General features: G+C 40.6%; 2 protein-coding genes across 2 annotated transcripts; both read right to left on the reverse strand.

The window, feature by feature from the left end:
- Positions 1-292: 292 nt before the first annotated feature.
- LOC139942153 (NADH-quinone oxidoreductase subunit B-like) lies at positions 293-5,953 on the reverse strand. The gene is made up of 6 exons (XM_071938884.1): positions 5,917-5,953; positions 5,230-5,386; positions 4,301-4,415; positions 3,687-3,913; positions 2,826-2,914; positions 293-1,678 (listed from the first exon to the last, which is right to left on the reverse strand). The coding sequence occupies exons 1-6, from the start codon at positions 5,927-5,929 to the stop codon at positions 1,581-1,583; spliced, it is 699 nt and encodes a 232-aa protein (XP_071794985.1). The 5' UTR covers positions 5,930-5,953; the 3' UTR covers positions 293-1,580.
- Positions 5,954-8,893: 2,940 nt separating this feature from the next.
- Positions 8,894-18,880, reverse strand: LOC139941918 (zinc metalloproteinase-disintegrin-like atrase-A). The gene is made up of 10 exons (XM_071938562.1): positions 18,811-18,880; positions 18,605-18,668; positions 17,813-18,102; positions 16,666-16,813; positions 16,226-16,380; positions 15,040-15,129; positions 14,694-14,815; positions 11,453-11,581; positions 10,368-10,502; positions 8,894-9,984 (listed from the first exon to the last, which is right to left on the reverse strand). The coding sequence occupies exons 1-10, from the start codon at positions 18,865-18,867 to the stop codon at positions 9,957-9,959; spliced, it is 1,218 nt and encodes a 405-aa protein (XP_071794663.1). The 5' UTR covers positions 18,868-18,880; the 3' UTR covers positions 8,894-9,956.
- Positions 18,881-22,086: the final 3,206 nt, after the last annotated feature.

Below are 22,086 nucleotides of genomic sequence, written 5' to 3' on the forward strand. Positions count from 1 at the left end.
TTGGCCAATGAAATGGTGATGAGGGATGTATTTCAGAACAAAATTCATGCCATTTTCTGTAGCATGCTGGACTCGTGGAAACAAGACATAAAGAATACTTAATCCCGAATTAAGTGAAATCAAACAAATTATATAGTTTTCATGCAAACACCTCCCCCCCCCCACAAATGTTAAATTTGCACTTATTTTACAGTTCAGAAATTAAATCTATTTACAAAACACACCGCAAAACTTGACAAAAATGCAAGTTTCACTCTTTCCATAACCAACAGTAAAACCTTTCAATGATGGGTTACACTGTGGAAGGTATATTTTATTACCCAATGGCCTTAACAGACAATGATGAATTGTGTTCAACAAAAGCATTAACAATTTCTGTGAAAATCTTTCACAAGTAAAGTTAAACACATTCCAAGACCCCGAAAGTAACAGACCTGCAAATATATTTCTCGAACAAAACATCTCTCTAAAACAAAGTTTACTTATAATGTGGAAGTGCTTTGAGACTTGGTGTATAAAGCTCTATAAAAACCGACAATTATAATTTAATGGTCGGTTGTGTTTGCCACAATTTGAAGGATTTACTACTGCTTGACCCATGTGTTTTCCTACAATAAATAGCTTTGCAGACATCTATGTTTTACAACTCGAGGCTCTTTTTAAACCACGGCTTTGGTTTGGCCATTGGCTTAGGCTTCGTCCACCTTTCAAATCGCATACTGAAAGCACATGATTTGCAAAGCAATTCTTGTAGCCATAGCCGGGGCCAAGCAAGAGCAATAGCCGAAGTGTGGTTAAAGGGGCACCAAGTGTTCAAACTGAAGCTTGATTGAAAATAGTCTGGTCCTGTCTCTACAAGGGGCTGATTTCACAAAGAGCTAAGATCTATCTTTAACTGTGTATCGATTTAAATTGCTCTACTGACCACCATCTTTAATGAGAAACAATTAGCCTTTTTGAGGTATGGTTGCCACTGTAGGAGTGCCCTGTGTGGATTGGTTGTATACCATAGAGTTATATATAAGAACTAAAGGGGCGCACTGGCCTATGTACGCGGCCCATCGTGCGCGCATGCGGCCATTTTCTAAGTTGCCAACAGCATTACACAGCGTGTATTTGTGCGGCCATTTCGTAAGTTGACAAAACGGCATCGTGTAGCGTTCAATAAACACAAACTCTGTGTACTTCATTTTCAACGCGTGTGTACAAAACAGCGTGCGTGTCTCCGTGCGGTCCCGTCGCATTTATGCAAGCAGCATCACCAGTGCGCCCTCTAATTCTTATAATATAACTATGTATGTTGTAAACAGACAGATGTACCCAAACCCTTCAGTGTTATAGTGTTGTTTCCACCATATCTCAAAATAGCTTATGGAATTGTGCTTGTGCTAAGCAGGACTCGGATAATGATGGCCTTTCATTTGTGCACAACTCATTTATGATGTGGCCAATGCAAGAGGTCTGACTATGACAACTCATCTCATGACAAATCTAAGCGCTTTAAGAAATCAACTCCAATATTTATTACTAAAAAAACAGAAGAATCATGACCAAGATGTCTGCTCGATGACATTTGTAGCTTATCTGCGGTACCACATTGTGATGTTCTGAGCTCGCCTGATCTTCTTCTGTAGCTGAAGAACGCCATAGAGAAGTGCCTCGGCAGTGGGTGGACATCCTGAATAAAAAAAAATACATAATATTAGGAAAAATTAATTCACTACTCGTACCTTATATTCTTTTTTTTTGGGGGGGGGGGATGCTAGTTCGCCCATACAAGGCTTAAAGCCACTCTTGGTAAGGGGATACAAGGAAAACAATTTATGAAACAAGAAAAATATTCCTCTAGATAATAGGATGGAGGAAAACATGTACCAGGCATGGAGGTCCATCCAAAATTAATGAACAAATATACACAACAAATCATCAACGCAATGTCTCTCTTTAATCAAATAGTTTTTGCAAATCAATGAGTCCCTGGTCAAGGAGTCCATTTGCTACTCAGAACAAAGCAGATATCTGGCTATTATGGAGTAGACGTCCAGCCACCACATGCAGCCAGTTTGCCTACAGTGCACATAATAGCGTGTGGAGCTTCATATCTCTCCAATCGGTGCCCCTGCGATCTCATCATTGCAGCAAATGCATCCCTTGAACCCTCCCATCACAACTGTCTACTAAATATCAAATGAGCATTCTGCTATCCCTGATTTGGGGCCTGATTTATGGCTATGCTTACTGCGGAATTCTGTGCTTATGTAATCTTCATTACCTGGGCCCAATTTCACGGCTCTGCTTACCACTGAATTCTGCGCTTACGATCACGATTCCCCGCTTACCGTGCAAGCGCCGAATTTCTGTGCTAGCCTTGTGAGCGTAGAATGCCTAGTTACATGAAGTACGCACGCGCAGAAGCCGAAGTTCGCCGCTATCCCGTGAAATACGCTTGCCATAAGCACACAGAACTCCATAAGCTTCCATAAGCGCTGATTCTGTGCTTACGGTAAGCAGAGCCATGAAATTGGGCCCAGCTTTACAGGGCTTCGTAAGCACAGAATTATGTGGGAAGCAGACCCATCAAATTAGTCCTTGGTTTTTTTTTTTTTTTACAACGAATAAATCTGTATATTTAATTTTGTAGCGTTTAAGGCACTGGACACCTGAGCTTTGGTAATTGTCAAAGACCAGTATTTTCACTTGATTTATCCCAACATATGCATAAAATAGCAAAGCTGTGAAAATATTGACCCAATTAGTCATCAAAGTTGCAAGAGAATAATGAAAGAAAAAATACCCTTGCTGCAAATTTTTTTTAAGTTTTATACCTGGCACATATATATCCACAGGAACAATCCTATCGCATCCTCTGACCACAGCGTACGAATAATGATAGTAACCTCCTCCATTTGCACAGCTGTCAAAAAATAAAACATTTTTGTTTAGAAATGAACATGGTTACCACAAAACCTACATAAGTTTTTATTATTTCCTGGAACATTTCTAGTGGTTGGGTTATTGGTTGGAATAAATTATCAATGAAATGATGCTTTCAAAGGCAAACTTATCAAGAACTATACGAAAAAAGTGACGTGTGAAAGTTGAATTTGAATACAGGATATTATTATCAGGGAAGCAGCTAAACACTGGAAAGGTATTTTCTCCAAGAATGTCCAATCCATCTCCATTAAGTAGACCATATTACCATTAAAATACCTGACCACAACATGGCGTGTGTGAGCGTGTGCCTGTACGTAAAGTGTGCCATAAAATCAAACGCAGCGTGCTTCATTGACCGCCAGCCCTACAATATGGCCACTTACAAAGCAACAAAGGGGTTATTCTGAATCTTATAGACCATATGAAGTATGGCATACTTCATATGGTCTATTATAAGATTTAACGGTGGGTACCAACAGCATCTCTGGCCATATTGAGAGCAACACTCAAATGGACACCACTGAAATTTCCATAAAGTCACCTTTATAGAGCGATCTTTTGAGATACAAATATTTAATTCCTGTGGAATAGGGAACCAGTGTGAAAGTGCACTGGGGTAACCGTGCAGGATAAAAAAAACTTCCGGGGCCTCCCCTGGGCTGTATTCCACGGGGATAAGAGATCAAGTGTGAAAAGGGCTTTAACTTATAGACCAAGAATAGTTCTTTGATAATCATTGTCTGATTCACCTTCCCATTGAAATCACCCATCTTGGCTCCGGCATCTGATCATAAACCTTCCTCAGAGCAGGCGCCATCTTGTTTGTCAGCGTCCCGGCAACAATCATGACATCAGCCTGGCGGGGACTCGCACGAAACACCACGCCGAAGCGATCCATGTCGTAGCGTGGTGCCGCCATGTGCATCATCTCTACAGCGCAGCAGGCTAACCCAAACAACATCGGCCATAGGGAACTCTGGAGAATGTCAAATAAGGAAAACACCCATAATGATAAATTTGTCCTACTTGTCTAATTAATCTGAATGTTCTCATTGATCTGAATGATCACATTGCTACGAATGATCTCATTGATACGAATGAACTCACTATTATGAATGATTCAAATAAATGTAACCAAATCGAGGCTGGAGGGCAGCAAACATGGCCTGAAACCTTTTGTGTGAAGCTGGAATTTGTATTTATCATTACTTTTGACTACAGTGCACATGCCATTCCAAAGACTGCAGCAGCATCTAGCCTTAAAGCACTCCATCCTTCTGGATCCTCCATTTCAGCAAAGAGCATCTAGAAGGATTTGGGAAGGTAAAGTTGAGAAGCTATTTTAGCGAGAGATAGTACATACCCGTCTTGCCCAGTTAATAAGGTCATCCATTCTGGCAACGACAAACTCAGCTTTACTGTCCTTAGGGGCAGCAACTGGGACTGGGGCCGAGCTCTTCTGCCGATATGGCACCAAGCTGTTGGTAAAATCAAATTAGTTGCACCAATAGTTAACAAAATTAATACAAACTAGAAATTTTTCTCCTTATTATAAGCAGACGATACTGTTTAGACCAGGCAACTTTCAGTTGGCCTTTGAAAGTTTCTTTGGTTTTCCAGTTGCCACTCAGATCAATGCAGATATCTGACTATTACGGAGTAGACAACCAGCCGCCACATGCAGCCAGTTTGCCTACAGTGCACATAATAGCGTGTGGAGCTTCATATCTCTCCAATCAGTGCCCCTGCGATCTCATCATTGCAGCAAATGTATCCCCTGACCCTTCCCTCGCAACTTTTTTCGAAACCTTTCACTCTGCCCCTACATTCTTTTGAAATAAACAACCACCGTTATTTGAACACTTTAGGGCACTTGACACCTTTTGTATTCGCTAAGTTGTTGGTAAAAGGCAGTGGACACTATTGGTAATTATAAAATAATTATTAGCATAAAACCTTTGTTGATTACGAATAATGGGGAGAGGTTGATGGTATAAAACATTGTGAGAAACAGCTCCCTCAGAAGGGACGTAGTTTTAGAGAAAGAAGTAATTTTCCACGAATTTGATTTAGAGACCTCAGATTTAGAATTTGAGGTCTCTAAATCAAGCATCTGAAAGCACACAACTTCGTTTGACCATGGTCCGTTCCCCCTGCCTGGTCATTGCCTTGGTGCTCGTGAAATGCTCCAGTAGAAGTATAAAATTTCCTCATAGGGTGCCATTAAGCAAGGAGAAAATGCCTTGGTGCCCTTGCCCTTTCCCAAATGCGCATACAGGCCTGGAGGTGTACCTTAGGTTCGTGTTGGGTGTGACTTGGTTGGACTGTGCCATTGTGGTTAACGTCTGTTCGTGTAGGGTTCTCGTACATGTTGAAGCTGCAGGTAAATGCCGCATAGGGAGCAACCCAAGGCGGCCCATCTTCAGCATGTTGATACACACCTGTCCAGCTGTGAAATAAGTTTCAGTTTGTACAAATTTGTCAAAGGAACGTTACAGAATTGGTAAGAGAAAAAAATAAAATAAAAATATTTTCGGATAACTTTCCGTATGGCGCCACCACTTTTTCACTCATTTTTACAAAAAGGGATATATCAATCAGGTAAATTAGATACTATATTATTTTATTTCGAATGAAAAAGTGGTGGCGCCATACGGAAACTTTTCCATATTTTCCTACAGCCCAACAAACTACAAAGACTTATGCGTATGGTTAATCAGAATTATGATTTAAATGAATCACGAGAAATAACTTCAGAGGGCACAAAAAAATGAGATTGTGTTGACGCCGTTTTGTGTTGGCCAAGCAAGAGGGGAATTTGCCCCGTTGTATTTAACGGGGTGCGATAAACAAAACAATATACCGTGCCCTCTACTATGGAACTCGTAAGTATTCTGTGGGGGAACTCAGCAATATGAACATGGCACTTATTTATTGAGAAAAATAACGCAGAACACCCCTTATGCTCGCTTGACTTACCGAACAACGCCATTTTGTCGAGGTTAATTATAAAACAGTGTAAGAGTCAATGGAGGGCGGGCTTCAGGGGGGGGGGGGGGCAGAGCCGTATAGTGGGACGGCTCGGGGGGGGGGGGGGGTCGCGGTGGCGTCTCGCTCGTTCCTTGCCTATAGGCGCTCTTAGTATCCGGCGCCATATGGAAATATGTCCCCGGAGATACTGTCAAAAGTGGATATTTAACCCGAAGGAAAACTGAACAAAAACTGAAATAAAACCGGAATAAAAGTGACTTGAATAACACGAAAACCTGCAATTCCACAAATCTGAATGTAAAACATGCCAAACACCTGGTATGCTCGTCCCCTCACGAAAGAACTTGGCCTTAGCTAAGAATTAAGTATAATCATATTATTTTCACGAGTGAAGCCCGGTTGAAACTTCCTATGCGGCGAGAATTTGACGTGAATGTGACGTCACAACCCTTCTTTCGCAGCGATATATTCGCAAGTGAGTTGAGCAAAGTTGCGAATTAATTTGTGACGTCAACATTCGTATCGGTTCGCATTCGCAGGAAGTATGAACCGGGCTTATCAAAGAACTTGGCATTTGAAATTGGCTTGTACAGTGTGAATGCCAAAGCATTATCCATATGGCCGATAGTTTGCGATGTAACAAAAAAACGTGCAATTTTAAATGATACTTGTGTGGATCATTATATTCTACTTCTAAAACATCTTTCTAACCATATACATTTCATAACAAACGGTTTCAAACGCTTTTTATAGACCAACTCGTCCGATCCAAGGCAACGTGTTCCTTTAATGTGCACAATGACTTGACTTGTAGGTTGTACTATTTTAAAACCAATTTACGATATCAAAAGCAATTGGCAGATCTGATAATTACATGTGCATGAGAGTGCCCGGTGTTGTTAAATAAGAAATTAAAGTTTGAACAAACTAAAATGCCAAGTTTAAGTACGAATGTATCAAGGTTATCGGTAAGTATGATGAGCTTACGAAGGCCGAAGTGCTTCTAGTCTTGGTTCCAAGACCTTCGTAAAGTTCGTACCGAAATGGATCAATTCGCACAACGCACCGAAATGGATCAATTCCAACAACAGAGGGCGTCACTATCCATGGTTCGATTTAGCTTCCACGAAGTCACTACAGCCAGTCGTCAAACCGCGATGAATTCGGGAAGAAAAGCGCGCCCTCTGTCGGGTTATAACGAGTATGAAATATCACGAGTATGAGATAGTGGCGTCTTGGACCAAGACTAAAGTGCTTCAAGCCATCTGTCGTCACACTTCGAGGCACGTGAATAATGCCAGATACCGGCCAATCTACCACTCACAAAGGGTATCAAGGAGAGTGACTTGGTATTTTGGTAATACCCAGGCATGCATCCAATCAAACTAAGCACAACAACTTGCTTAGCATGAATTGCCTTGGTAGATAAAAGGGATTAGCAACCAAATTGCCACGTGATTTTCAGGATAAGCAAACAACAGCTGAATACCAGTAACAAAAATTATGCAACAAATGGAAAGTTGGTTGGTTATCCTGTTTTTATCAACGAAGACAGTTAAATGTTAAGCAAATTGTTGTGCTTAGAAGCTGCGCCCAATTACAAAAGAGCAATAGCAAAAACTACTAATGCATTTGCTAAGTAAAACACATTTGAGCAGGGCATCAGTCGCACCAGGCTGACCTGTTTCTGTTAAGCAAGAGTTTTCTGTGCTTAGAAACTTGGGCATACAACAAGCTTTACGAAATTGGGCCCATAGATTGTACACATTTTTGCACGATCTCAATAATGCTCAGACTATGGTTGTATTTTGTTTCCGGCAATTATTCAAGAAAATGAGGTATGACATTCACTCTGACTCAGTGTCTTAATTTTTTATTTTTTTCTTGTCTAAAGAATTACACTATTTTTAACTACTCAAAATAGTTGTTAGCGTAAAAACTAATTGTAACGAGCAATGGAAAGCTGTTGATCGTAAAACCATTGTGAGAAACGGCTTCCTCTGAAGTAAACGTAGCTTTTGTGTATCATCTATCACTCAAAATATTAAAAGGCCTAAGGCGTGAAATCTTGTAGTGTTTTTTGTATGCATCTGAAAGCTGACATATTTATGCAACAATGGTGTTTTTTCTTTAATTTCTCTCTAGCAATTTCGATGACCAATTAACATTGAGACCAAATTTCCACAGATTTTGTTTTGTTATGCATATATGTTGGGAAAGACCATACACCAACTAGAGGATACTGGTCTTTGACAATAAAAACCGTTTATGTCTTGCCAAAAAAATAACACAATGATTGGGAGAATATTTCAAAAGAGGTCCTTGGCTGTAGGCTAAAAGGTAATTAATGTCAGCATTGATAATCGCATAGAAGTTGACATTGACAAAGGATATCAAGGTATTACTGCAGGTCTTCGCTTCTCTGGTTGTGCATGATGTAAGGAAGCTCAAAATATGGTTCTCCGAACTGACTTGACTTGAAAGGTCATTTAAAATTTGGCAGTTCTGATAGTGTAATTTTTATGACTGAGATTGCCCGTACAATTATCGCTAAGGTGTTCTCCAGGCTGTCGCTTCCCGGGTTATATCATAAACTTTCACGTGATCTCTGTATACCCAGCACTTTTTACAGTTAATCCGGCAAGAGGTTGGAGGTTTAAGTCCCGCTATATAGTCAATGGGTGTTTTTTTTTGTTTTTACATTGAATCAATATGTATATTTAAAACAGTTATACATTGAATCAATGTTGAAAATCCTGATTCATAAGTTGTTGAAAAAATGGACAGAACATTGATGGTCTGTTGTGAGCGATTGTTGATTAAATTTCGGAGGAGGCACTTGAATAATGTGTACTGTCTTAAAGTGGAACAATGCTCGCGAAAAGTTATTGAACTTAGATAACCAAACAAGAACACACAATCAAACCATTCTTATTTCCACTTACAACTTTATTATTTCCCTTTTACCAAAATCAAATCACAATTATGTACAAATATGTAAAACTTTATTGTCCGTACTAATGGTAAACAAAAGTGGCATTGGCTGTTGTTTCAATGGTTGATCGTGGGAAGCTGTTTGTAAAAACGACTGATGTTGTAGAACGGTGGAAATCAATGAAAACTGGTATCGTGTCTTTCATCTGCGAGAATGAAGACCTGTATTGGTTTTACATAACCAGTGATGTCAGCGGATACAATGATCTCATTGGATAAACGTGCAGTGACGTATCAGCTTTCTATATCGGTGTTTTGATTGGTCTGAGGTAATGTCTGCATGCACTTTCGGTCGTCTGCATGCAACACTCGTTCATTTGATTTATATTACTTTGACGTAGGATTTGATTGCGAATTATTGTGAAAAGAATGCGAGGTCAAAAAGTGATCATGGAATTCAGGAGTGTGTAGGCTCTTGCTTAATTCACGAGCCTCAATGTGTAACGTCAGATGCTCATCAGGTTAACATCAATGCTGCGTTAAGCCTAAATAGCTGACGTCACACTTCGAGGCTCGTGAATTACGTCAGAGGGTGGACTCGCGCCGACGTCAGCCATGTTGACGGTCAGGTCCGACGGGTTGATAGTACCATAGATCTCGCATTTATTTGCAGCCAAATTTTACGTACACACGTTTACATAAAATCATAATTATATTGATGTTCATGTACTGTAATACGTGTACGCTGTATCCAATGATATCACCGGTTCTGTATAAAACCAATAATCTGTCCTTAAACAGGAGACCAGTCCCAGCTGCGTATAGATCATGACAATCATCAGCCAAAAGAGGGAGCTATCGGACGAAATTTTCACGCGATTCGCCGCATTGCGGACATAATCTTCCACCACACCGATTAAAACATAATAACCATCTAAATTAAACACAAACCATGCACAACTTTAAAACACTATTATTAAACAATGATGACCTTAAGTGTTTTTTTCATTCACATCAAATCGACTGCAACTCATGGTTTTATACAGTAGCCCTTGCAATGATGCTCGCTGACTGTAGCCTTCCCGCCAGGTGAATCAAGAATCGTTGTAGCAAGTTTGACTCCTACGAAATGGAGGGGGGGGGATAAACATTTCTCATCAAAACAATATTCATACCAGCAGTGTGACTCTCTTTTAGAAAACATACTTCTGCCAATGCGCTATTTTTCATCCCCTTGTTAGCACGCGAAGTCATAATGGTGGGGACAGCAGAACTACGAAATTAGTGCGAGGCGTTAAAAAGCTTAGTTGCAGCATACACAGGTACATATTGTAATTGTTCAGGTAGCAATGCGCATGTGCACAATACTTACCTGGTAAGTCTGCTGCCACCTAGTGTCCCAAAAGTCTCCTATTGAACATGAGCAGTTAATTTATTTTTTAATGATAACCAGCGTTGACAATCACATTCTTTGTATTCTGCCTAAACAATACTGCCTTACTTACCCAACGAAGCTGTCGTAGTAGCTCTTACTGCACGTTGACCAGCTTGGTTCATCACGGTGGTCATTAACGTAAGCTCCCATAACGTATCCACTGGATGAACAACCATTTCCGTCACTATCGTGTCGCATGTTTAAACTAAGGGAATGAAAGAAAGAGTAAAAAAGCTTAACTATCACAGAATCTACTTTGTATATTCGAGCGGGCACTTAAAAAATTATTTAACTAACACTTTGATTGAAAGGGATTGGGTTAGGTTTGTCAGATGTTTCCCAGTGATCTTTGGTATCACACAAAACTTCTTTTTTCAACTCCAAATCATTTGAAACTTATGACCCCGTCAGTTTCCCTTGTGGTTTAATGTTTCAATCTAAAATATAAAGTCACAACCCTTTTAAAGACCCTGGACACTATTGGTTATTGTCAAATACCAGTCTTCTCACTTGGTGTATCTCAACATATGCATAAAATAACAAACCTGTGAAAAATTGAGCTCAGTTGGTCGTCGAAGTTGCGAGATAATAATGAAAGAAAAAACACCTGGTCACAGTCATGAAGTTATGTGCTTTCAGATGCTTGATTTCGAAAGCGCACGTTAAAGCCATTATACACTTTCGGTAAACAGTATTGTCCAAGTCCCACACTTCGTGTGTCACAACTTATATATAAAATAACAATCCTGTGGAAATTTAGGCTCAGTCGGACATCGGAGTCGGGAGAAAATAACGGGAAAACCCACTCCTGTCATGACATGTGTTTATAACAAATCCGTAATTCTCGTTAACGAGAATTTATATTGTTTTACCGTTTTCTCAAAAAGTAAAGCATTTCATGGACTAATATTTCAAGAGAAGTCTTTCACCATTACCTTCTGTAAACCCTGAAAATTATTTGTAAATTTGTGAACTTTTTTTTTTTTTCTGTACCGAAAGGGTCCAATGGCTTTAAAAAAAATCATCAGAGCTACTGTTTCTATAGCCGTAAATAAAAAATGGTCTCGATTAGCACGAGACCTGACTTGTCTAGTCTAGTCCAGTGTAAAGAACTCCTTCTGTAGATTTTGTTTTTCCCTCTCTGGTTATACTTACTTATGCCCAATCTCATGGGCTAGCACGTCGGTAGCAGCCAGAGTGCGCATGGAGGTGACCGATGCCGAATAGTAGCCGCCACATGAACCTACATATGCTATTCCAAGCGTTGATCCGTCGAGGTCATATCTGTCAGGGTACATTACAAATTGTGAAAAAGGGATTCATGTTTTCCACCCTTAAAGGCACCTGGAAATAGGATTTTTTTTCTTTTAAACATAAGAGTATATGTTTATTAACAATAAAACAATTTTTTGAGTAATTGTTTGTCACGATTTATATGTTTAAAAAAATAATTAAGCGCTTGGGGGGTTGACTCCGCCTACCCCTTTTGTGACGTAGGAAAAGGAAGACTTTGCCTCGATCAAACATAGACCCCCCTCGATGCGTAGATAAACACACGTGCAAAAGTACATGTAATTCTAAGACGTGAGTTTGTACGCTGCGAAAAAGGTTTTTTTCTGGCATTTTTCCGGCAATGCCAACCAGGTGTACTGCTGCTGGATGCAGCAAAACAACTAAAGATGGGTCAGTCTTCATCTGTTTCCTGCGGATCCCAAGTATAGGCGGTTGTGGGCTGCGAAAGTCCGATTAACTAGAGCAAAGTGGTCCGGTCCGACGTCTTTTTCAGCGCTGCAGCGAACACTTAGAGCCGTCGTGCTTCGAATCCGGGATACACAACTCATTTGACATGACGAGAAGAGCCATTCTTAAACACGACGCCGTCCCAACAATTTTTCTAGCTAGTGGAAGGTCGAAGAAGGTATCTGAAAGACGTGACGAACTCAGAGGAGCATTTGCTAAACGTGAAAAAATTTGGGTAAGTTTGAACTTTGAGGGTATGTTTTTAGCTTTTGCCAAGTGACACGATTTTTGGTTGGTACCGCATGCGATTCACCGTGCGTGCAGGTCCTATGTGACCGTCCGCCCATTATACAGCAGCCATAGTGCGTGCGTGCAGTCTGCTCCGTGGCCGTATTTCTATAATAATACGTAACCCACATCTTACAACCAATTTGGTCACTAAAAAGTCGCATAGTTAAATAAAAATAGCAGCAATAGCTTTTGTAAAAACCACTAGGCGTTCAACATGTTCAAGTTTCAATGTACGTATGTGTGTAAAACCCTGTCTAAATTTGTTTTGATGTGCCATGTTCCCAGACGTAATGTACGGGGGCCCGACTACAAATTTTCTCTCCAAATATCGCGCCTTGAAATACGTCACGAACAGCGCCCTCTCGGGTCGGGGCCTACTCGTAAATTTGTAAATACAATCAAAACTATGATTTTTAAACCTTAATTATCTTTTTATTCACATTCCTCTCATAAAAACACATATTTTAGTGACAAAAGCTTTATTTTAAAAAATACCACTTCCAGGTGACTTTAATAGTTGCGTTCGATTAGCTTCCCCCACTGGCGACCCCGCAGTGCTCACTCGGGTGAGCCCCAGACTAGAGCTTATCGAACGATCAGTCACCCTCTCGTGGTGACGTCATGTGCCTGGGGCCAGCCCCAAAGTGACCCTCTCCACAAGCAGGGCATTTGGACCTGACCCGGGTGAGCCCCTGGAATGACGTCAACGCTCAGTATCCGAACGTACCGGGGGCAGAGTCGGCCGGGGTCGACCCAGGGATGCTAAATCAAACAACGCACACAATGTGCTAGCTTTTTGTTCCACAGTGCCCGTCTGACTGACTGCCTGTTATCTCAAAAGCATGTTAGTTCATTTATATGAGTTTATTTATAATCACATTTGCAATTCTGAAGCTGAATAAAGCCATTGGACCCTTTCGGTAAACACTATTGTCCAAGGCCCACACTTCGTGTATCACAACTTCTATATCAAATAACAAACCTGTGAAAATTTAGGCTCAATCGGTCATCGGAGTCTGGAGAAAATAACGGGAAAACCCACCCGTGTATCCGCGCGTTTCGCCGTGTCGTGACATGTGTTTAAAATAAATCCGTAATGCTCGCTAACGAGAATTGATATTGTTTTCCTGTTTTATCAAAAAGTAAAGCATTTCATGGATTCATATTTCAAGGGAGGTCTTTCACCACTACGTTCTGTAAACCCTGTAAGTTATTTGTAAATCTGTGAACTTTTTTTTTTCTGTACGGAAAGGGTCCAATGGCTTTAAGTGAACGAACGAAATCACACGAGGCATTGAAATCCATCATATTTGTTTGTCAAGTTATGGGTGAATTTCAATTAATATTTAAAACGAAATTCGTAAGGGGAAAACACACGGGTATTGGGGACTAATCGAACAGAAGTTGAATTAACCTTGATGACTGGCTTCCAATATAGAAACTGGAAATGAAGAAATATTTATGAGCCTCAATTTTAGGTTCAGGTATATGGCCAGGAAAGGGAATTGTGACAATGCTGTTGTGTATAAGAAGTGATTGTTACACAATATTACCTTATTCTGGGAAACATGAAGTGTTTAGAATTAGAGAGCAATTAGTTGCATATTGACTAGGATGTCACCCTGGTTTTACGGGGGGCGGGGGGGGGGGGGTGCAACCATTGGGGACCTCAGGGATTGCTGAGTGTAACCTGTTCGAGAAGTGAAGGATATATATAACATGGGTGTTATTGAGGATTGAGGAAAGTTTAGGTAGTTTTGGGGTAGAAGGTGGTGACCAGGGCAACTCTATTGCGTTTTTGAGATAATGGTGGCTACTATATAATATGAGTGCAATGTGTGGTTTGGGTGTGTATTGACAGATTTACTTAAACCTTGCAGTGATCGGTATCCACCATATCTCTAAATGGCTTATCGGTCGGAACTTGTTTAGCCTCGGGTGTTGGTCAGCAGAGTATACAAATTATATTTGAAGTCATCACGTTTCACAGCGCCCTTATTTTGCTAAAAACACGCTTCTAGGTTAAAATCATTTGATCTGACCAATCCAATATTAAGCCAATATTAAGGACAGGCAAGAATTATGTACGTAAATTTTTACATTTTTGTAATAAAAAATGGGGACAAGGCCACAGTTAATTCCTTCTAAGAAATATATTTAAAACAAATAAATAAACGGGCACTGTTCTAGAGTTGCAAGAGTCGTGGGTTCGAATCCCAACAGATATGCCTGTGGTTTGTTTTCACATTACTCTGTAGTAAGTACTGAGACAGTGCTAACAGACATCGGTGTAGGCCTGTATGGGTACAAACCAAAATGAATGAATTAAAAAGAATTACAACAAATTTACCTTCCAAATGCTTACCCTGTTATGATAGCTGCGTTATCCCAGTGATCTGCTGAGGATGACGACGGGTTGTTGGCACTTTGCCAAGCAGCTGCAGTTTTCAAGCAGTTGCTTGGATTTGGACAGGTCACCAAACCAGACTATATCCAGAATAATAACAAAACATAAACAGTTATATTAACGTTTTGAGATACACCAACTGTGAAGACAGGTCTTTGACAGTTAACAATAGTAGTTGTCCAGTGTCTTTAAGGCAATGATTGATTGGCAACCAGTTCATTGGTTTCCACTTGAAACATAAACCAGTAGTTTGTTTTTTTTCCTTGCCTTTTACGAATTACGTGGTGATGAACAGTTGGATTACCTGACTATCCGTAAAGACTTTCAGATTCACCAGCTTGGGTACCATGGTATTGGATGCATCCAGTGAATTAAGTTGCAACACGTTCTTTGCCTGTTGATACCGACAAAATGTATTATGATTATCAAAGCGAAAAGTAAAATAGAAGTTACCTTTTAATGACTTGAATCACGGCATGTTATTACCGGTACACCATTCAAAGCAACCTGTTTATCAACTGAGTGTCTGATCATGGAGGAAGGAAGAGAAGGAGGCCGAACTAAGGGACTTCAAAAGTCGAACCCGTGGTACCGCGGTCGTTTAACGACACCTCGTAATTACCCACATACCTTATACAGACAATGGGCGACCTGGCGTATGTGAGTTTGCGCGTGCGCACTTGGTTCACCGTTCTTCGCTCAACTATGGTTTCGTATGTCGTATGGATATAATACAGAAAAACAACTTTTTTGAGACCTGATAAAATTTGTGCCGACTAGTGGCCACCAAAACGAAAAACACAATTGAATACCAAACACCCTCGTGTGCTCATACCCAAATTTTGAACCACCGCTAGTGCCCGCAAGTCTCAAAAAATGTGAAAATATGCTATGATTTTTTCATGTAAACACTACAAACGGTAATGAAGAAGTGTATAATTATTCGCAATTCTTGTCTCCAATGATTCAACTTTACACGAAGGCAACAGTGCAGAGGGGCGGTACCTAGCCTTCTGTACAAAGATATTTAATGGCGGCTCACTATTCGGCCGTCCTGCAGGAGGTCTCCTATCTTTTTCCACTGGTCAGACAGGAACCATTTCCCGGGTTTTCTTTTGTCACTCTGCGGTTTGGCGGGCCGTTCATACTACCTTCTCTTCCTTCCTCCATGGTCTGATTACGGGTTGATATGTAAACATCTCAACTATTACATCTCAACTATTGTAATTGAATCACAATAAACACACACAAAAGACATGGAAAGTTGCAACCCCGTAATATACGAAATCCTACTGGGAAAAAAAAACACTTTCTAAACAAAGTGGACGACATCACTATACACTAGCCATGTACATGACTCTTCCTCTATGGTGTCGATGAAGAGTCGTAGATTTGAGGGTCAGTCTCTTATTACGGTGGTCACAGGTGCAAGTCCCGCTATAGTCAACTTGTCTTTGTTCAACCAACATAAAGTGAGAAAAATCACTTACTGCATTGAAAAGTGCCGTCAGACAATTGGCGGTATTTCCGCCTCGAATTGAATACAACTCAGCATCGCCGATGACACCAAGTTCCAGATATCTGGTTGACTTTGTATTGATGCCGTTAGTCTTGTCGTCATCATCATCATCGAGTAAAAAATCAGCTGAAAACAAAATATTCGTAAAATATGAATGGCTCACTTGAACTGATGACAAAGAAAAGAAAAAGGTAGTTTATACCTTTTTAGTTTACCATTTTTGCCTAGGAGAGAGATTTGTTAGGCGGTATTTTCTGCTTAACAAATTAAGTTTAACAAATTTGTAATAGCAACCCCATTTTGAAGAGTCGGGCATTATTTAGAATATTAATGTGAGAAAGATCTCAATCAGATTACTTGACAAAGCTTTTGTTTCTTTCCATTGTACCGTAGTCTTGGTTTGTTTCTTACCTCCTGTGACAGGGCATGAAGCGCCTGTGTCCGGCATTCGTTTGTAAGCGATATGTGGAAGACCACGCCCTACGTCTCTTTTGATGGCATGTTCTTCATCAAGTGGTTCGATGAATGTTGGTCCATCGGCGTGATTAATCATCGCAATCTGAGGAAACGAAGGTATACACAAACGAATGATGATATTCGGCCCAATTATCTTGCTATTAATTCACAGGGGCTTAGGCCTTAAAAATTACTAATATTGGCCTCTGAATAGTGACTTCGTCTACTACGACCATAGACCTTTATCATGCCGGTCACCATCTTGGTCATGTTCTCTGTATCCAACAACATTAACTATAGGGTCTAATATTCATGCGAAAAGGAACCAGACTATTTCCCCTTCCAACCCCGGTTTGGTAACATTTATTTGAATGGGGAAAAATCAAGATGGCCGCACCACGATAAAGGTCTAATGGCTTCTGCTGAGCAACTGTGAATGTTAATTATAAGGACCAGGAGGTGAAAATGAGGAACGGACTGTTCATTATATACCGATCATTAGTTTGTTGATAGAACCAATTGACTCATCGAGGACTTAGTTCATTGGACAAGAGTAAGCGGTATTAATACACACGCATAACCGATCCGGGCTCGGAGCGGGTGGTTTGCGGTGAATTGGGGAGTTACTTAGACCTATATAAAAATTCAGACTTCTGTGAAAGAATTCTGTAAACAAACGGTTTTCAAAGAAAGCATTGTTAAATTTAAAAGGTTGTGTGTTATTAAATACATGTTGTGAGAACGTACACGAGGAACCATGCATCATGTTTACCCCCTACCCCCACGTATCGGCCTTTCAGGCCTCCTGAACACTGCCATGGGCCAAACCCCTCGACACTGCGTGGCTCGCCCTTATTGCATTAGTCCACTTCCGCCATGGTCGGCATACCCAGCCTTCTAAGCGCAATATCGCTTGCCCTACCGGAAATGAGGTGTGCGTTCCTCCATCTATACTACTGTTGTGTTGCCTTTGTGTTAGAACGCAAAATGTGAAATTGGACTGTACAAAAGAAGATAGCGGGTGCCATAATTGTTTTAAAATGTCGAGATACTGAATCAGAATTACTTGACAGGACCCATCCGTAATAAAACCTTTACTTACCATACCGCCACACGCGCTAACAGATGCGAGTGACGTAGATTCTCCTTTGACTTTCCCGGTGTACAGACAGTCAGATCGGACGGGTACAGTGATGGTCCCTTCCTCACTTATGTATTCAGCCACGAGACCTGGTCTGATGAAGCTGCCATCTTGGTCTAATGTCAATTCCAATGTCTGCCCAAACGCACCAATTTGGAGCTCCAACGATGAGGTGGCGATTGCACTACGACCGACATTACGCTTGCTATCAGTGGTTAGAAATTCAGGATACACAATCTCGTACTCAGGGGCTAAAGTTTCAGTGGAAAAAAGAGAAACAATTTCAAAAGAATGAATACGAGTTTCTCAGTATTGGATGATGATTAAAGCTTTGCAAGTTGACATTTTTAATAAAGTTAATCACACGCGATTGTTTGGGCCGCCATTGCCACTGGTGTGTGGTAGTCGCTTGGTACCATTTGTTTCATTGGTGTTAGGTAATGCTCATCACGGAGCACTGTGAAAAAGTACCAAGACTGAATATACTGCGGCAACATAGTAATTTTTACATGGCTAAACTGCAGGGAATAACTTAACCTAGACTTGTCAGTAACTTGAGACGGTTTGCTAGCATTTGAATTACAATTTTTGGGATCTATTAAATATTAATTTGGTTGAATTGGTTTGAATTGGTTTGAACTGACTGTTCATGCAATAGTTATAGATGAAGATTTGGTTGTTCAATAAGTTAAACGGCTTGTATCCCGAGCTGCAAGGGCACTAGAAGGCAATAACACAGTCTGCTACACATACCCTTCTCATGACTGTTCACGCCAAAGTAACGTTGCAGTTCGTCTGTAGATAAACTGAGATCCACCTGGATCAAAACGAAATATTCTTCTTTTAAAACAACCATGTTTAGTGTAGTTTAGTTTGTGTAAAGATTCACAAACAATGGATACTTATTTGGTTAAAGTTCGACCGAGATGCTTTAGATATCAATCTATTTTATATCTTACCCCTGGACTTGCAAACGCTGTTGCAGTCAGGAAAACACACAAAGCAATTCCCTTCATCGTTTTAGTCTGGTTGAAGCCCGCTTCTTCGAAGAGTGCGGAACCTAAAGATATAGAGTCACTTTTATACGTGTCGCAAGATCTCAACTACACGCCCAAACGTAGTAAGTCTTCACTGAATGACCTTAATTATAAACATTTAACTATTGGTCTAAATTTTGTTTATATAACTAACCACTTAAACCCCCAAAAAACATTTGTTCGTGTGGAAGATGAGTACCCGCAAAAAAACCAAAAATGAATGGTCAGAAAATAATATAACTATTCTTATGTTCTTAACCAATCAACGTTACAAAAAAGTGCTTGAGATAACCGTTAACACTGACGAAACACGGAAAAATAAGGGCTACACTTTGATGGCTTGAAGCACTTCGGCCTTATAGCTCTTCAAACGTTACCCGCATAGGCCGACGTGTACGTTCATACTCACGAAAATGACTTGGCCTTAATAAGGTGCAAACTTAACTGTACGGGCACACTTCAAATGTAATTTTCAGACCTGCATATTGTTTTCAATTAAGTTGACCCACTGATATCAAGTTAATGAAAAATACACCCTATAAATTAAGTAGGTTCGTACATTATTTTTCAGGCCATTGCGCTAATTGTTTTTAATAAGAGCTTTGTCCTTCCTGAGATTATTTTGACTGACGTCTCGGTGCAAATTTAGAGGCGGGCAAACACCCCACAACCTTGCCGATTTAAACAAGAATATGAAAAAAAATAAAATTGAACTGTCAACTAAAAGCAATTCCCGATTCCAAGATTCAGGTGAAACAGTACACTCTAAAAACTCCCGGGTCGTATCTGACCCGGATTTGGGTACCGGGGGGCCAGACCCATTTCTGGGTCTGTTTGACCCGGAATCCGTGTCAATAGTGTACTTAGGTTTTGGAGGTACGTCGGCCGGTCGACCACGTCAGAGCCAATGAACAGCTCTCCCGAGGTAGCTACACCCACAATTAACATACACGATGAACGTTGCACAGGTTTCCTTTATTCTGATTCATTACAGCGGGGTGAATATTCACGTATCGGCCTCTGCGATGACTAAACCCCCGGTATGCTAATCGCGCTATTCAAAGGCGAATGAATAGACTGTGTTTCACACGATCAAACCCCTGTAGTAAATACTTATGGTGTGAAAAGGGCTTTAGTAGTTTGAAAAGATCGACCAAAAGTTCCCGGGAATTTCGCGGGAATAACTATAGTGTGAAAAGGGCTTTAAATTCATGAGATTCCACACTGCACTCAATTCAATTTGGCGGGTTGAACGAACAACATACTGTCTAACATGCCGGGCTTCTAAGCTGTATTGCACTTCCATCTCTTATGAAAGGTATGCCTAATCTTTGTGTGCCGACATTTAGTGTACAATGGGGCTGTAAGTGCCTCTCAGTGAACATGGGCATGGTCGTTGTGCGCCCATCCAACCCCCCTCTCACCTCAAACAATGAAGATTTGCATACGTTCCAGTAATGAGGGGACAGGCAATGCTCCTGGTGTAAGAATATCGGGTGACCAATCAAAATTCATGTTACATTGCCCGAACGTTGCAATACGTAAATTTTTGGGTATTGTTTAGGTTTTCGTTTACGTTCTGGTACAGACCTACTGCGACCAGAAATGGTTAAAAAGTGCGATTTTGACTCGGATTCCGGGACACATTGACACGGATTCCTGGTCAAACTGACCCAGAATTGGGTCTGGCCCCTGGGACCCAAGTCCGGTCAGTTATGACCTGGGAGTTTTTAGAGTGTATAGTAAAACGCCCCCTAGATTGGTCTATAATGTTTAATTCTACCTGGGTTCTGCACATAGTTGACGTAAACTCCTTATTTAAATAATGATAATTTGGACGACAATGCAACAATGGTAGGACTCAAATTCAAAGTGAATGAAGTCGTCCTTCAAGGCAAAATACACAATCCTATGATAAAAACAAAATCAACATGCAGACATTTCATTTCAAAGGATGGAAACGGTTTTGAGATGTCGCCGTAAATCCGTAGCGGTTTACAATCTGAGAAATGTTATAGGCATATTGTTCAACATTATCGTTTCTCAGACTCAAAATTTGAGGGATAAACTTATTTCCATTTTCTATACTGCTTTATTTCGAGGTGAAATGATTTTCAAAATACTTTATGTTATGCAAAGCTGCTGTACTTCAAGCCAAGTACGTTATTATTGCCATTCATTTTATGAGCGACAGGCCTTCTTCTGAAAAGATCATAGAGTTATATATAAGAACTAGAGGGCGCACTGTATATACGCGCTCCGGCATGCGCGCAGGCGGCTATTTTCTATGTTGACAAAACGGGCATCTCACAGCGTGTGTTTGTGCGGCCATTTTGTAAGTTGAACAAACAGCATCGCGTGAGCGTTCAATAAACAAAAATCAAACGTGTATTTCATATTCAACACGCGTGCAGAATGACGCGCTTGTCATCTTGCGGTCCCGTGGCGTTTGTGCACGAAGCATCACTCGTGCGCCCTCTAGTTCTTATATATAGACCTTTCTTTTGCAACGTCACAGCCCGAATTTTTGCCAACCCAGATTGGAAAACTATGGAAAGCCATAAGTGCAAATTAAGAAAAGATCGCTATTTTTGGTAACAATGTAACCAAATTTGTTGATTTTGTTAAAAACAAAACAAATAATTATGAGAGGTATTTTATTTAATTGAATGTTTGCAGAAAATGCTGAATTTGGTTAAAACATCTGTTTTTAAGATTTAATGTTTTTACTAACATTCGGCCGACCATGCCAACCAAGGCGGTTTGTTTATCAACAAAAGAAAGGTCTATAACTAGCTGGTATCCAAATTTGATCCATATCTATCCCACAATGCACCTCATTCAACAGTCTGCGCTTGCGCAATGGTATTTGCGAAAAGGTCTATGGAAAAGATACAAAATAAAAAGCGCCCCAAGTAACCAATCGTGTCGTGCACTAACTGACTGGAGATACCACCAGAGAGTGGACGGTCTCTAGCGTAGGTCAATTCTCGTCCATCTTCACCTTTCACCTACATTCATACGCAGACGACCCGCAAACACAGCTGCACCTCGGACCAATCAAAACACAGATACAAAATGTTTACGTTACGTCACTGCACGTTTGTCTAATGAAATCGCTAGTTCTAGAAAGCAGACGTTCTAAACACTGATAATTACCAATAGTGGTGTCCAGTGCATTTAATAAAGAAAACCCAC

Source organism: Asterias amurensis, chromosome 9, assembly GCF_032118995.1.
Source record: "Asterias amurensis chromosome 9, ASM3211899v1".
NCBI lineage: Eukaryota > Metazoa > Echinodermata > Asteroidea > Forcipulatida > Asteriidae > Asterias > Asterias amurensis.

What these genes read in the sequence shown, in the direction of transcription:
- LOC139942153 (XM_071938884.1), bottom strand. An exon ending in TTATTAACTGGGCAAGACGG is followed by an intron (nt 3,914 to 4,300) that starts GTATGTACTATC and finishes GACATTCTCCAG; the next exon opens with AGTTCCCTATGGCCGATGTT. An exon ending in TGGGTGATTTCAATGGGAAG is followed by an intron (nt 2,915 to 3,686) that starts GTGAATCAGACA and finishes ATTTTTTGACAG; the next exon opens with CTGTGCAAATGGAGGAGGTT.
- LOC139941918 (XM_071938562.1), bottom strand. Translation starts at nt 18,867, where the DNA reads ATGAAGGGAATTGCTTTGTGTGTTTTCCTGACTGCAACAGCGTTTGCA. An exon ending in CAGCGTTTGCAAGTCCAGGG is followed by an intron (nt 18,669 to 18,810) that starts GTAAGATATAAA and finishes GTTTTGATCCAG; the next exon opens with GTGGATCTCAGTTTATCTAC. An exon ending in CGTGAACAGTCATGAGAAGG is followed by an intron (nt 18,103 to 18,604) that starts GTATGTGTAGCA and finishes CTGAAACTTTAG; the next exon opens with CCCCTGAGTACGAGATTGTG.